The sequence below is a fragment of the Chiroxiphia lanceolata genome, chromosome 8, assembly GCF_009829145.1.
Source record: "Chiroxiphia lanceolata isolate bChiLan1 chromosome 8, bChiLan1.pri, whole genome shotgun sequence".
In the NCBI taxonomy this organism is placed as follows: domain Eukaryota; kingdom Metazoa; phylum Chordata; class Aves; order Passeriformes; family Pipridae; genus Chiroxiphia; species Chiroxiphia lanceolata.
In genome coordinates, this window is record NC_045644.1 from 16,121,187 (window position 1) to 16,136,201 (window position 15,015).

A 15,015-nucleotide genomic window follows, 5' to 3' on the forward strand; every position below is an offset into this window, starting at 1 on the left:
GATTGAGCAGCCATTACAGAATGAATGAGATGGATGTCCATGGATAAAGTGATACAACAGTGAACTAAGATTGTATAAAGCAACCTTATTTCAACATTTCCTAGTTTTACAGTGTTCTTTTTCACAGTACCACATAAGGTTACTCAATTCATAGGAAAACAAGCCAGTGAGAAAAAAATTCCAGTGATAATTGTCACTCTCATGATTTGTAAATATAGAGAAATTCTCCTATTCTACATTAGAACTTCAATCTTGATGCTAAGTAATTGTTAACAAAAACTGGTCATCCTTGCTGAAGTGGCACCAAGTAGGTTTAGCAAAAAATTCACAGATATTTTTGCCAAAGAAGGCAAAGGCAATATCCAAAATTTAGAGGTTCAGTTTCAGGGTTTATAGGAGAGTAAAATGACAAGAGCTCGATCCTTCTACTCAAAGAAGCTTAACGTGTTTTTGTCCTTTCCCAATCCCATTTCTTTCCAACATACTTCCTCACCACTACACTTTTGTCTTCAAAGTTCCTAGCCAAATTATCATCAGAGCTCAAACCCAGCACAAAATGATCCTATTTTGATACAAAACACACACCAACTGTATGTAATACCAACACACACCAACTTGTAATTCACCCAAACTATGCTGCCTTGACTGCTTCAGTTGACTCCCATACATAACTCACCAGCTTCAAGCGAGTGGGCATCTTCCTACCAACAGACACATAAAGAAAGAAAAACTTATCTAGCCACTGAAGTAATTTTTTTTTTAAATCATTTAAACACTTTTTAAAACAGAAGCTGAATTCAGGTTAGTGGACATGCCTGTGACATCCATGAAAGATTTCAAACTGTTTCATTGGTAGCAAGGCAATCTTCATTTTCACCTTATGGAAACAGTCACAGAGAACTACCTGGGCTTGTGTACAATCTAAAATCCCCAAGATTTAAATACCCCAGTCCTCTCCAAGCCCAGTATTCAATTTTGGAAGTTTTTCCATCAGTACTTCGGGAAGCTGATTTGCACACCTAAGATGTAATCCTCCCATACTTGGGCAAAAGGTCTGGATGTTCTAGCCTCCTGCTTCATTAACAATCTGAAGGACAAAGCCTCTACACATAATTACTGTGGATAATAAGAACCTTCATCTGTGGACTCTCAGTCACTATGGATATAGACTTCTGTTTACATACCCTCACATAAACATTAAAAAATGTGAAGCATATTCTCTCTTCATCATTATCCCAAAAAGCCTAAGTAGGAAGCCAGGAGGCACCTAAGAACATTACCCTACTGGCTGGTAAAATGAAGGAAATGTGATACAAGCCTTGGTCTTGCCAAACCCCTGGTACCCTAAAAGGCAGTGTATCTGAATAACCAATAGCAGAAAACAAATTACATCCACCTGGGACAAAACTATAATGCAGTTACAGGCCTGAAATTGTGCTTTGCACTTCCCGATACTGGATTTGTGGCAGACATAGCAAGACAGGAATATTTTCTATAAATGCTCAGGGTCATCTTCTGTAAACACAAGTTGTAGCAAATTTAATAGTGACAAAGTCAATACAGATTAGGAATGTTCACCATTCTTTAACACCATATACATTATGAATATATATACTGTATATTTTCAATCGACTTTATTCTGACTCACCGTATTAACACAAACGTAACATTTTATTAATTTATATGAAAAATACTTCACTAAGAAAGTAGACAAACTGCACAGAAATAGTACAAGTGTCATGTGCATAGCAATATAGCTTAAAGCATTCACATATGGCTTTGTTTAAATGAAACTGTTGGGGGAATGGCCCTATACAGACCCATAGTTACACAGTTGACATTATGTAAACTGCTTCACATCTTTGAGGCACTTGCTAACAATAGTGTTCAATCCCTGAAAAACAAAATCAAGAGCTAATAAGTGAAAATAACAGAAATCCCAGGATAACAACTGCGTGTATTTGAAAAGATTTTAAAAATTGGTTTTAGTAGTGCATGCACAGAACTGAAAAATGGGGGATGGGGTGTAATTTCTGTGCAAGAATTATACCAAGTAACTGAAAAGTATAAAAATATTTACATGTTTAGAGATTTTTAAATATGTACAGAACAAAAGCCCTGAAGATTCATTCTATAGAATAAAAATATAGCACATAATAGTAGTAATAAAAAATAATATATCTTTTTATGGAATTGTATTTGCAGTTAGTTACAAGTTATTTAAACCACAAAGTTCCTTGATCTTTCTCAAAGCTGATGCCAATAGGGAATATGCTCTTTCTTTGAAAACACAAGCACTTTTCATCATTTTTGAACTTCAGTTACAATACTGACATAAAAATCAAATCACTTGTGTATCCTAATTCAATTGAATATTTTTTGAAAAACTTTAATGCACGGTATTTAAGTTTTATTCTCTTCACCAGTCATCCTTCCATTAACGAATTCCAATCTCGAGTGGCCTCCATCAGATGTCTCTGTCCATGTCCTACCCAATTATCCTGATTGTCAAATATTCTACCACAAAACCAGCAGCTAAACTTAGCTTTCAAGGTATTATTAGAGGTAGTTTTCACAATCTGGTAATTGTTCTTGCTAGTCTTTTTCAGTGTCAATTTTAAGACAAATCTTTCTTTTACAGGGCTAATAGGTTTTATGGTCCTGTATCTTTTTTGAGAAAAATCATCAGTAGTTCCATCCAAAGGATTGCAGAAGGCTGGCTGCAGAAGCGCTTCAATAGTTCTTTTTGACAATGAAACCTTAAGAACATGTCCCTTAAATTTAGCAATAGTTTTCATTACATTTACAACTTCTGGAACATCTACATCAGGATGGTTAAGCACAACAACTGGTTGGTTTCTCCGAGGGCATTTTACAAGCTGATTAGAATTAAAAGGAAGTAATTTCAAAGTCCTCACAGTTTTTTTTGACGCCCTTTGTTTGTAAGGGCTACCTGATTCACTAAAAACTGCAGCTTGACTCTTTTCCTTACACTTTCTGTGCAACATTGCTTTCTTTCTTGGAGGTTCTGGGCAACTAGCCTTCCTTTTACGTTTGAAATTCTTATTTCTTTGCACACCTCGAGTTTCTGAACTTTTAGACCGCGTTTGTTTTAAGCGAGGTTTTACTTTTGCAGTTCTGGTTTGGGTGCTCCATGTTGACTTCTGACAACCAAAGTTATTCCTGTTGTTAGCAGTTATTACTTGTGTACTCTCAATAGAACCTTTTTGCAATCGTGTCCCTGCAGATTTAGTAGAATAAACAGGTTCTACGGGAGGAACACAACATGCTGGATTAGAGCTTGCCGAAGAGGCATTTGCTGGCATTAACCCACCTGGTAAGATTAAGGCATTATTAAAACTAAGATTAGTTTGTTTCTGTGCTAGTGCAGGAGTAAGGAACTGCAAGTTATCTGCCTGTAGTGAGGGCACTGAGTTGCTCACTGACTGAGAGGTATCAGCCAGTGTATGTGAAGTAGGTTTCATTTTCGGCAAAAGCTGTTGTTGCATGGCTCTAGTTTTCTTTGGTTGACAATTTTGATAATGAGCATTATCCTGAAAAAAAATTGGTTTATGAACTACAGGCTTGTTTGGTGTCGTACATTTCAGAAAAGCTCCCTGCTGTCCATCAGGCAAAAGTGCATAAACATCTTGTTCCTGTTTAATTTCCTGTTGGTTTACTGACTCCAAAGAACCAAAGACAGCGTCCCGATGCTCTGATAACACTTTCACAGAAGAAATTCCTTTCACAGATGACTCCAATGCATTTGTAGTTACAGGAGGTCCTCTGAATGGCATGCTAGTCAACGAACCATGTGCTGTACTACTTGCTTCCCTATTACAGGAACTTCTTACATTTCCAAAACTGTCATTTTCCCCCTTCATTTTTGAAGTTGATATGGTTATTTTACCGACTTCTCTGGATGTAATTCCCCCTAAAACCTGAGAACTATCATTAGCGGCACTTGCAACTGTTCCAACTGTTCTGCTAAAAGTCAAAATCATTCCAGGTCCCTTATTTGAAACAAAAGATGCAGGTACACCTTTAGTCACGTGCCCATCTGATGAACTGGTTGATGGAAAAAATTTTCCTGAAGCCACCTGTTGTCCAGGCTGGTTAGCAAGGTGCAAAGGAACAAAAAATCCTGATGGAAGAGACTTAAAGAAAAGGGTTTTCTTCTGTTCCTGAAGAACAGGTAAAACTGGCGAAAAGCTGCTGGGATTTTGAGCTGCAGACAGTACTTTCTCTTTTACTAACTGCTGTGTTAAGACTGAATCTGTACAAGTTTTTAGCAATGTACCAGCACCCGGAGTTATGGATAATTTGTCCACATCCTGTGAATCAAATGATGTTCTGGATGTCTGTCTTTCTCTCCCACAATGTGTGCCTTCATTTGTGCTACATCTTGTGTTCAACTCTCTCTTATATAAATGAAAGTCTACATTAGAAGGAGGCCTCTGAAAACCACATGCAGTTGCAGAGCTTTTTAAATGCATGAAGGCTGTATTCCTGGCCTCATGACCAGAAAGCAGCTTGTCAGAATGAAGTTTTACAGAGTTATTTGTCTTGCTGTGGAACTCTTGCTGAGAAGTTTTCACTTTTAACACATCTTGCAGTATCTGTTTTATTTCAGGCGATAAATAATTAGCTGCTTGTTCACTTTGCAATGAGAAAACAGATGTGATTTTAGGCATTAAGAAAGAGTTCACACAATCAGAGGCATTTTCTTGGAATTTCTCAGCTACGTTCTGAAAGCCTTGACCTATGGTAGTGTCCAAATACTGCTGGCCATGATGCTGGTCCTCCATAAAACACTCACTGTCAACACCACGTTTAGACTGGCTTTTAAAAGACACAGAGTTATTTTTAGTGTTTATGTGTTTGTAAGTTTTATCAATATTTGATCGAGCTGACACAACTTTCTCTGCTTTTAAGCCTCTCATCGACTCTGAATATGAAGATGCAGATTCACTTCCACTGTTTTGAAAAGAAACAGTTTTGCTAGATACAAATTCTTTGTGTCTGTCATCTGTTGACATCCGAATGCTACATGGATTATCCAAAGAGTCCACTTTGGAATAGTTGTGAAAAGACAACAACCCTTCCTTAGAAGAATCCACTGAAGTTGAATAATAGAGATTACTAGTTCCATTACTATTATTCAGGCCACCATTTTGTATTTTCAGTTCAGGAAAAAAGGGCATTTTTATAGGGTCACAATGAAGTGTATTTGTCATAGCGGGTGGTAATACCTGAGGATGACTTGAAGGGCTAAAGTTTCCCCATGAGACACTGTTTGGAGTTCCAGCTTTTGTTACCTTGTCACATGGAGGTACAGCTGAGCCCAACTTCATTGGCAAATAATTTGAACTTTTTCCTACAGCTATATTAGAAGGTGCTACAGTTTCAGAAACACTCCTACCATACAATATGGAGTTATTTTGTTTTTCCACTTTTATTTTTCCTGAATGATGTGCAGGACAAGAAAACGGAGGGGAGGTTAATGGGTGAACAGAATTGTTCCTTAAGGTTGATTGATCAGTTACATGTGCTATAGCACCTGAAGACAAACCACAGGGATCAGAAGTCTGTAGCAAAGGAGTTGCAGAACCATCATTAATAGGATCAGCTTTCTGACCCAACAAATACTCATTTTGCTTATTCGTAGGTAGTAATTTTATAACAATATGTTGTTTTCCATCTACCATTTTAAAGCCCATAAATTTAGCGCTGTAATTTGCCGGAACAGCTATTTTATTGTTTTTAACCATCAACACTGTTGGCCCATGAACAGCATTTTTCAATAATCCCAGTCCGTAACTTGTTCCATCATCTGCCTTATTGTATTGTGCAGTAGTAGCAGAGAACATTCCATCCACGAAATTACGCTTTTCTGTGTACTTAACTTCATCTTTTTCTTCATTTGTTTCCACGTCTCTCATACACTGGTTCAGCTCCTCAGCATTTGTCTGAATTTTATTCACACTTCTTAGCACTTGTGCATTTTCTTCTCCAGTATTGTCACTTCCGCTGCTTATTTCTTTCCGTCTCCAGAGTGCTTTTTTGGATGCTCCTATTTTATACCTTTTCAGCACAAGCTTTAGTCCTGCTGGAGTCTTCACTATTCTTTTTTCATATTTATCCTTTTCCAGTTTTTCTTTAGCAATAAAGTGATCTCTGTGTAAAGCTATGATGTGTTTTAAAAGATAATCTTTCCGTGATGTGCTGTAACTGCAATAATGACAACCAAAGGAAAACATACTGGTATGAACAAGAAGATGATTTTGGAGCTCCTCTTCTGTAAAGTTTTCTTGATGGCATTTTCCACATTTATAGGGAATCTCTTTATGTCTGTGAATGTGCTGAACAAACGTGCCCACATCATGCGTAGAAAACGCACATTTTTCACATTGAAAGTGACCATTTACACAATGCTTTGATATGAAGTGTTTTGTCAAATCCAACAAAGTGTATATCTGTTCATCATTACAGAGCTCACATTTTACCAAAGTGCTACGGTGGATGCGTCGATGCTGTTTAAAGGACTGAAAGTCATTCGCTGAGAAGCTGCACATCTCACAAGGATACAAAGGCAACTCGCCATAGTGTAACAGCTGAAAATGTTTCTGCAGATCGTTTGGGCTGTATCTAATGTTATCCTTGCACTTTGTACAAGTGAAATTCAGTATCTTTGCTGCAGTTTTCAACTCTTTTTCAAATTGCACTTCTGGTTTATTTTGCAAGTGGCTTCCCTCTGAACAATCAGGATTGCTTCCGTTTATTTTGTCTAGACTTAAAGACTTCCTTGCAGTTTGCTGCTTACACTGAAAGAGTTTTCTAAACCTATCAACTTCATGTTTCATTAATACTTCATTTGGAATGTTCACCTTGGGTAATTCAATTTTCACATTTTTTAGTCCGTAAGCAAGATTGACATCTAAAATTGCTGGTTGAATCCTCATACTTAAAGGATCATTCACTGGTTCTTTTTCCAAAGTAGTATCTGTAGAACAATTCCTCATAGTATTGTGACTTAAGAAACTAATTTGCTTTTTATCACAAAAAATCTGTTCCTTTTCAGATGACATGATTTTAGGCTTTAATTTTCTTTACGTGAATTCTTGAGATTAGTTTTACTTTCTGCAGCAAATGAGACTACTGCGCTGAGTCAAAGCTCTACAACTTCCCCATTTCATTCTCCTGCAATTAAAAAACAAAGAAAGTATTACTTTTAAAACTAATGCAATTAGAACACTCATTACAATTCATTAATGAATACGTGCCAATCTCGGAAGTTGTTGATTTTTATAACAGCGTTTGAGGGAGGGGGGAAGGGAGAGGATGAGGCAAAAAAATAAGCAATAACCTTTGTTTGCTTGCTTGTATTGGGGTTGTTTGTTGGTTTGTTGTTTGTTTGTTTTCAAAAAACATATATATAAAACTTGAAAAATAAGTCTCAAAGAACAACATCTACTGAAAGATGAAAACACTGAAATTCCATGCCATCAAATTTTGGGGTTTTCCCACCCTGTAAGCATAAGAAATCCCAAGAGCTACTTTTTTAAAATGAACATTGTATTTATTACTCATTTGGGATTTCAAGCAAACATAAACTCTCCTCTGTGACATGGATCAATAACTGAACATAGCTGAAGTGCTAAAAACAAGTCAAATTCAGCAGGATTTGATATTTTCATTACTCAAGTCTGCTACTCTATTAGCAACTAACTATTGTGCTTAAAAAGCAAAGACAAAGAAAAATCACGATCTGACAAAAGAGCTACTCCACTAATGGAGACATGACCTTTACCAACACCAAAAAACCCACCACACTGATCTACAATGAATTTTTCATATGCCTGCCTACCTTTAGTACCACACAAGTCTGAAGTAGTCAATAGATAAAAGTTATCTCAGGTTTCTCACCACACATTTAATCTTTCCAGAACAAGTGCAGGACTGACAACAGTACTCCTCTGTGGATTAAAAGGCTCAAAGAGGTATGGTCAGCATCACTGCCTCACGACAGACTTCCTGTCAGTGTTTCCACAACAGGCTGCACCAATCATTTATAGCAGCTCAGGTCTGTGCTCGAACAACGCTCCCACATGTCGACACAGAATCAGCAGAAATGAAACAGCATCATAAATAACTTAAATTTTGAAAAGCAACAGTGGAAAGGAAGAACTGTTTCTTCACTAGTACAACCCTTTTTAGTAAAAACTTTTCCACAGCAGAAGTCACAGAGTCCCTTTCTTCCTTCCTAACAAAATTGTTAGCTGAAATCTGATCGGTGGTTCTCTCTCCACTACTCCCGTGCCCACCCTGAAGCAACACAGACTTGGAACTCATTAGATCATCTTATTTATTCACATTCAAACTGAAAAAATTATCACAGCCTCTCCCTCATTGTGATGAAGAGCTTCTAGACTGCTTCTAGAGCTCCCGGCCATCATAAGCAATAGTCCTAACGTTTTCCAAATATTTTCCCATAGCCCTATGAGAAGGAAGTATGCAGCATTAGACATGCAAATACCTGACAAAGAAAATGGAGACTGAAAAATTTACAAGTCCATGTTCATGTAGCATGTAGCAAGAAAAGCAAAGCACTTCTTTTTTTAAGTGTATGCTTTATTGCATTCTTTTGGAGAAGATATTAGCATTTGTGCACAATTCCTGAATAAGCAAAACAGGAATTGACATTTTACACAGAACCCAATATCAAATAAATTCACTTAACTGTGCTCTCCAGCAATGAGACCTGCAAGATTTCAACTATACACTTGACATTCAAAAAAACTGACAAGCCACAGAGATCTACAATCCCTCATTGGGAATCTTTCCAAATGAATACACTCTGAGTACAGGATTTTTATTTTTCTTTTAACTCAGTGACACACTTCCCACCTTCCACACCAGAAATTAATACATAGGATACTACCCTACTTTGAGCCTTCAGAAGATGCAACTCATGTGCATTTACACTCCATTTCCACCAAAACATGAGTTATAATGTGTCCCCTTGTCAACAGTAAATCTGTTATTTGAACAGGAGCAAGCTGAACTCCCACATAAAGAAAAGATAACTAAAAATAACTTAGATTTGTTTGCTTGAAGAACTTTTTAAATACAGATGCAACACAAAGATTACAGGTTGCATGATGCAATACATCATCCTGTCAGTAGCTGCCCATCATTCAGATTAAAATGTTATACTGTCAAAAACTGACACCTGAAGTATATTTACAATTAACATTATAAAAATCAGAAGTGGATAAAATACTGCAGAGAACAAGGCACAGGCTTTTAACATGGGGCCAATGTGGTCCTCAACTAGGCAAAATTTCACTAACTGCATAAAACATTTACGTTTGGCAGAGTCCCAGTTGGGCATATTCAAACTCGATCTGAGATCTCCTTTTACTAATTATCCTTATAAATTACAACTTGACTTTGTTATTAGTGGGTTGTATGCAACTACGGACAAGCAGGTGCCACATGACAAATAAAAATATTTACCAGAAACAATCAACTGTTAAAAAAAATCCCAGCGATCTTTAAATGTACAATATCAAAGAAGTGTGACTTACACGTTAGGAAAAGACTTGACTTCAATTCTTCAACAGCTGGGTTTTTTCCACAAACACAGAAGAGGTAAATATGCAAGACTCAGAAAAGGCCACAGTCAGGAGAAATACTAAAAAAAGTTCTGAAAACAAAAAGGAAAGCTATTTTAAAATGCATAACTGAAAGCTGAAAAGCACAAATCCCTCACAATTTTACATTATGTGCATTTTTAATACATTGAAGACAAAAATAAGTAGTATGTTCTCTCTCAAGGAACACCATCAAACACAGTATCAATATTGTATATATACAATATAACAAGGCCTATCTTAACCTTAGTTTTGCCACTACATCTCAGGTATTTGTATTTGATAAGCATAAACATATGGTAACTTAAAAACAGGACAGAAAGAAGTAACTGGTGCCTCTGTCCATCAAATTTTAACTTGAACTCAAAAGGCATTTATCTTTTCTTCAGCAAAAAATATTAATGAATTCTATAGCAAAGACCTAATTAGAAGTTCCTACAAAGTTTTGCAAACCCCTAGAAGGAGGCAGAATATTACGTTCACAGTATCTGAAATAAGCAAGTAGATTTAAAAACAGATATAACTAACACAAACATTGAAAATACATAAGCACGTGCCACAGTTAAGTCTCACTAAAAAAAACCAAACCAAACCACTAAGCACAAGCATAAGTAACCACTTGAGGCTCTAAGCCTCAATTTTCTTTCTCCAAAAATGCTCAATCTGTCTATTTTGTTTGAAGAAAGTGCACACAGAGAAGAAGTTTTAGCTATATACTTTGATCAAGTGAGAAACAACAGACAGGAGTTAGACACTGCTAAATTAGGTAACTTTTACAGTTTTTCCATTTCAAATAAAATTCAAAATACATATCCAGGCAGGCAGTATTTTCCACATTTCTGTAAAAACTTACACTTATCTAAATTTTACTTAGGGGAAAAAAAAGCCTGTATTGTAGCACATCCCATGCCTAGTCCCATCCTATGTGCCTGCAAATTTAGAGTGGTGCCTTCATCTCTACCAAGATCTGGTCACATGCAGGGACTAAACAGAACTAGATCTTAAGAAACCCATAGAGCTGGAGCGGTCAGATACGATCTGACAGCACAACGTTGCACTTGCAAAAAAAAAAAAAAAAAAAAAAAAAAAAAAAAGGATAACAAATCACCAGATCACTCTCACGGCTCACAGAGAGACAGACAGACACTCGGCGAACTTGCCATTCAGGAACAGAGCAGGGACACCCGGCCAGCCCTGCCCACCTGCGGGCACCGCCGCCGCCTCCGCCCGACCGGGGCTGCCGGGGGAGCGGCGGTGCCGGGGCGAGAATCGGGGAGCCCGGGGAGCGCAGGGACGGAGCCCCCGCGCTGCCACCGCCTCAGGGTGTGACTGCGGTCGCAGCGCCGGGCGCTGCCCGACAACACGGTGGGGGCGAGCGGGGCCCTCCCTCCGCTCGCCGGCTCCTCCTCGGGAGCCCCGCGGCCCCTCGGGCGGCCCCGGCGGCAGCGCCGCCCCGCGCGGAGCCCGGCGGAGGAACACGGTGCCCAGCGGAGGAACACGGGGAGCCCAGCATGAGGCGCCCCCGCTTCGGTCCGACCGCCCCGTGACCCGTCCGCCGCCGGCGGGGCGGCGGGGAGCACTATTTAATGGTGCCGCGTCCCGCCCCGCCGCGGCTAGTGCCCCCTGCTCGCCCCGCTCCGCCACGGCGCCGCGCCGGGCCGCCGCTCCCGCACGGCTCGGGGACCCCCAGCTCCCGCCCGGTGCCTCCCGCGCAGTTACCGCGGGTCCCGCCGTCGCCCGGCGCGGCGCTGCCGGAGGCCATCACAGTTTCCATCCGGGCACTGCGGTGCGAGCCCGACGAGGGGCGGCCGCGGCGGAGGGATACGCGTTCACCTGGAGGCGACGGACGGCGGCCGCCGAGGGCCAAGGCGGGCGGGGCGGCACCGCCCCCGCGGGACCAGCACCCAGTGACCCCGCTGCCTTCCTCCTCCTCCCCCTTTCTCTTCCTCTTCCTGTTCCCCCCTTCCTCCTTCTCCTCCACCTTGGGCCTTGGGCACATGCACGGCCAAGGGCACCGCCCATCGTTCCCTTGAGTGTTTCAGCGCTTCCGTGTGCCCAAGGGTGTGTTTGGGCCCATGGCGCTGGGCAGGGAGAGCTTATGCACCTCACAAAGGAAAGAACTGGCCCGGGCTCTTCGTGCCCCACTCTAGACATGAGTTTGCTGACCTGCATAGACACAACAGTAGGCAGGATATATAGGGGATGTCTGTAGGAGATGTCAGCACTTAAAGCATCCAGGACATTATATATGTGCATGGGATCAGTTGATGTGTTTTAATATGCTGAAGATAATAAAAAATCAAAGCTGAAAATCAGTACAGAGTACTTGTCTTGTTGGAGCCACAGTATCATCGCTGCTTAGAGGTGGGATAAACAGCACTTGTTATTAGCAGCGTGCGCTTCACATTTGTGCTGAGTTTTAATGCACTTGATCACCCAAAGGTCGCCAAGGAGGATGAAGGAAAGGGAGAGGTAATAAAATTCAGATGCACCATGACCACAAAAGGGCGAATGCCTGTGGCAGAAATAGACTGTAAAAATGAATTATGATTGAAGAGGTCATTGAAAAGGAAATCCTTGTGAAACCATGTTCAAAAATCAAAAGCAAAGGGGAAAAAGGTTTCCCAGAGGAAAAGGCCTAAACCATCTCATGAACAATGTAGCTAAACTTTCCCTGCAACAAAGTTTAATAAGTGCACTTTTTACTCGTGATTAAATATGAGAACAAGAAGAAGTGTTGCTGTCTTTGTTCGTGCATAGAATAAGGATAAATTAAACATAAATATATTTTTGATTCCTTGTTCTAACTGACATCACTTATTTCCCTTGTGTCCTAGACTGTAACAGAAAATTAATAGAAGCCATTTTGGCGTGGGGTTTTTGGCCCTAAAAAATGTCTTCAAGAAAAGAATTATATCACTGATGGTTCTACTACACCCAAATGAAACAATCCATGCCAAAAGCAAGCAGGGAAATGTATTCTGGTTTCTAATTCGTTACACATTTCTGAGTAGTCAGAAGTGGAGATTGTACACACATACTGTAGTGTTTGGAGGATTTGAAAACTTAACTACAGCTGAAGAAATAAAAAAGAAATGTCATAGTTCTGGTAGCAGCCCTAAAGTCAGAAAAAGAATTATCTGTGAAAATCCTCAGTCTAATGAGCAGCTACAGTATCAAATTTGTGTTAGAATGCTAGTATTCCTAATCTGAAATTAAAATATACATCATGCTGTCAACTACTAATCCCAACAAATTCACATATAAGATGGAAACAAACATTTTATCTGTATTTTATCACTTTATTATTGAAATTTAGAACATGTATGGATATCAAGCACAAAACAAAAAAAGAAAACCTGTGAGATAACACCAGCAGGAGAGAAGAAAAAAGAAAGGTTATTTAATTTTATCTAATTTATCACATACATTGAGATTCTTTATAGCACAAGAGGAACCAAAAATTATATCAAAACACACAATCTAACAGTAAATTTCTATTGGGATTAAATCTGTATAAGAATATATGGGGAAAAAATGGTGACAATACAGTGAAAAACTACAACAATGGGCAACCCCACCAAAAAGATTGACTTTCTATAGTAGCTTCTCCCAAAATTCATGAGAGTCAGCATCCACAAAAATGCTCCCCAAAATTTCTCAGTAACAGCAATAGTCTACAGCCTTCCCATTTGCAGGAATGCCAGGAACCCCTTACAAACTATGAAATGAGAGGCTGCCTTATCACTGAAGAGAGAACCAAGGAAAGCAACCACTGCCTTTTTCCAAAGCTCAGAGTAGAAACTAAATGAAAACCCATCTAGGAAATCCAAGGAAGGTCAAAGTCTTCTCAAGTGGTACAGAAACAATCCTGATGCTGACAGTTGAAGCTCATGTGACATCAGGCATGAATTGTGACAGAGCACACGAATGCAAACTTACATATTTCTAAGTACTTTTATTTTATCCCTAGAGTATGATTTGTTTAAGGCGTCATCACACACTTTTATTTCAAGGGTCTTTCCAGGACCAATGAATGCTGCATGGTGACTAAAATAACTCTCTATTATTTTTCCTGAAGACAGGGATCAGACATGATACATCTGGTTATCCAGATGCACAGTATATACTTCACTATTAAATTCCCAAGTTCTTACAAATTAAGGACTGAATCTATATAATATTCTAGTACTTCATTCTTTTTCAGAAGATAAATTGATTTTGGTCCACTTTACTATGTGACATCCTGTGAAAATTATGTCCAGTCACAAGACAATCTATGTTCTGTAAAACATGATATCCCACAACAGTTCTTAAAAAAAAATTGCTCTAACATCTGCAGTCAGTTTTGGGTTTGGTGTTGGTTTGGGGTTTTTTTTTTTGCTGAGCATTGGCTATTGTCTCCAGAAGCATATGTAAGCTGTGTAGTATTTTGGAAGCTTTAAAGGTATTTGTACTGTCCCAGTGTGCATAACATCACATTATTCTGTGCATCTGAAATAGCAAACAATGGCAGGGCTTCCCACTACATGTGTCATTAGTAATAGTCTGTTATAAGTTGGTAGAGCAATTAAGTGCAAATAAGTAGTCTTTATAGTGCGATTTTTATTATTGTTTCTATTAATTCTGTATTTCTAATGTTTTAAAATTGAAAACTTAATGCTTTACGTTGGTGTTCACAAACAATAGGAGTACTACATCCCTGGTTTCATTTAGATATCCAGCTTATTTATGGATAGCAGGATGGATTGGAACAATTTATTTTACAATCTGTTAGATTATCAGAAATTATTTATATCAGATATTTATCTACACCAAATAATTGGGATCGATGGAAGTATTTCCTCAGAAACACTTGGGGAAAAAAAATATTCCATTTTCAAAAGTGTGTGCTAATGCAAATGCATGGATGATAAATGATTCTATGGACTCTTCATTTTCTAAAGAAAACTACATCTTTTTGATGTGAAGTTGCTCAAGCATTTGCCTGAAATTACTGAATTCAGTCACACAGCTTCTTTCTGAGTTAGAAATAATAAGGTGTTGCTGCTAGTGTGTTCCATTTTTGAATTACAAGAAAGTGGAACTACCTGGCTAAAAGTGAAAACATTGTTTCAGTTAGATGTTCACATCTGTGATTATTCACATTATTGTTACATGTAATAGCAAAATATCAAAAAGTTTTTTGATCTATGGCAACTTTTAGACTTCGTTCTCTCGCATTTTTTGTTCAATCTAACATGAATTTAAACAAATAAAGTTTACAAAATACCATATAATAAATTAATATATTCATGTATTCTGTGCTTTCTTTAGTGTTTTATCACTTTGCTCTGTAAGGCCATAAAAGTTATTAGTA

At 38.8% G+C, this 15,015-nt stretch overlaps 1 protein-coding gene across 5 annotated transcripts; it reads right to left on the reverse strand.

Annotated features, from left to right (window-relative positions):
* Positions 1–1,518: 1,518 nt before the first annotated feature.
* On the reverse strand, positions 1,519–11,503 carry ZNF518A (zinc finger protein 518A). 5 transcript variants are annotated; one of them, XM_032694415.1, is made up of 3 exons: positions 11,376–11,503; positions 9,591–9,709; positions 1,519–7,200 (listed from the first exon to the last, which is right to left on the reverse strand). In XM_032694415.1, the coding sequence occupies exon 3, from the start codon at positions 7,086–7,088 to the stop codon at positions 2,427–2,429; it is 4,662 nt and encodes a 1,553-aa protein (XP_032550306.1). In that variant the 5' UTR covers positions 7,089–7,200; positions 9,591–9,709; positions 11,376–11,503; the 3' UTR covers positions 1,519–2,426. The 5 variants fall into 5 exon arrangements, with proteins under 5 accessions (XP_032550306.1, XP_032550309.1, XP_032550308.1 ...); XM_032694418.1 differs by lacking the exon at positions 11,376–11,503 and adding an exon at positions 10,859–10,878; XM_032694417.1 differs by lacking the exon at positions 11,376–11,503 and adding an exon at positions 10,765–10,834.
* Positions 11,504–15,015: the final 3,512 nt, after the last annotated feature.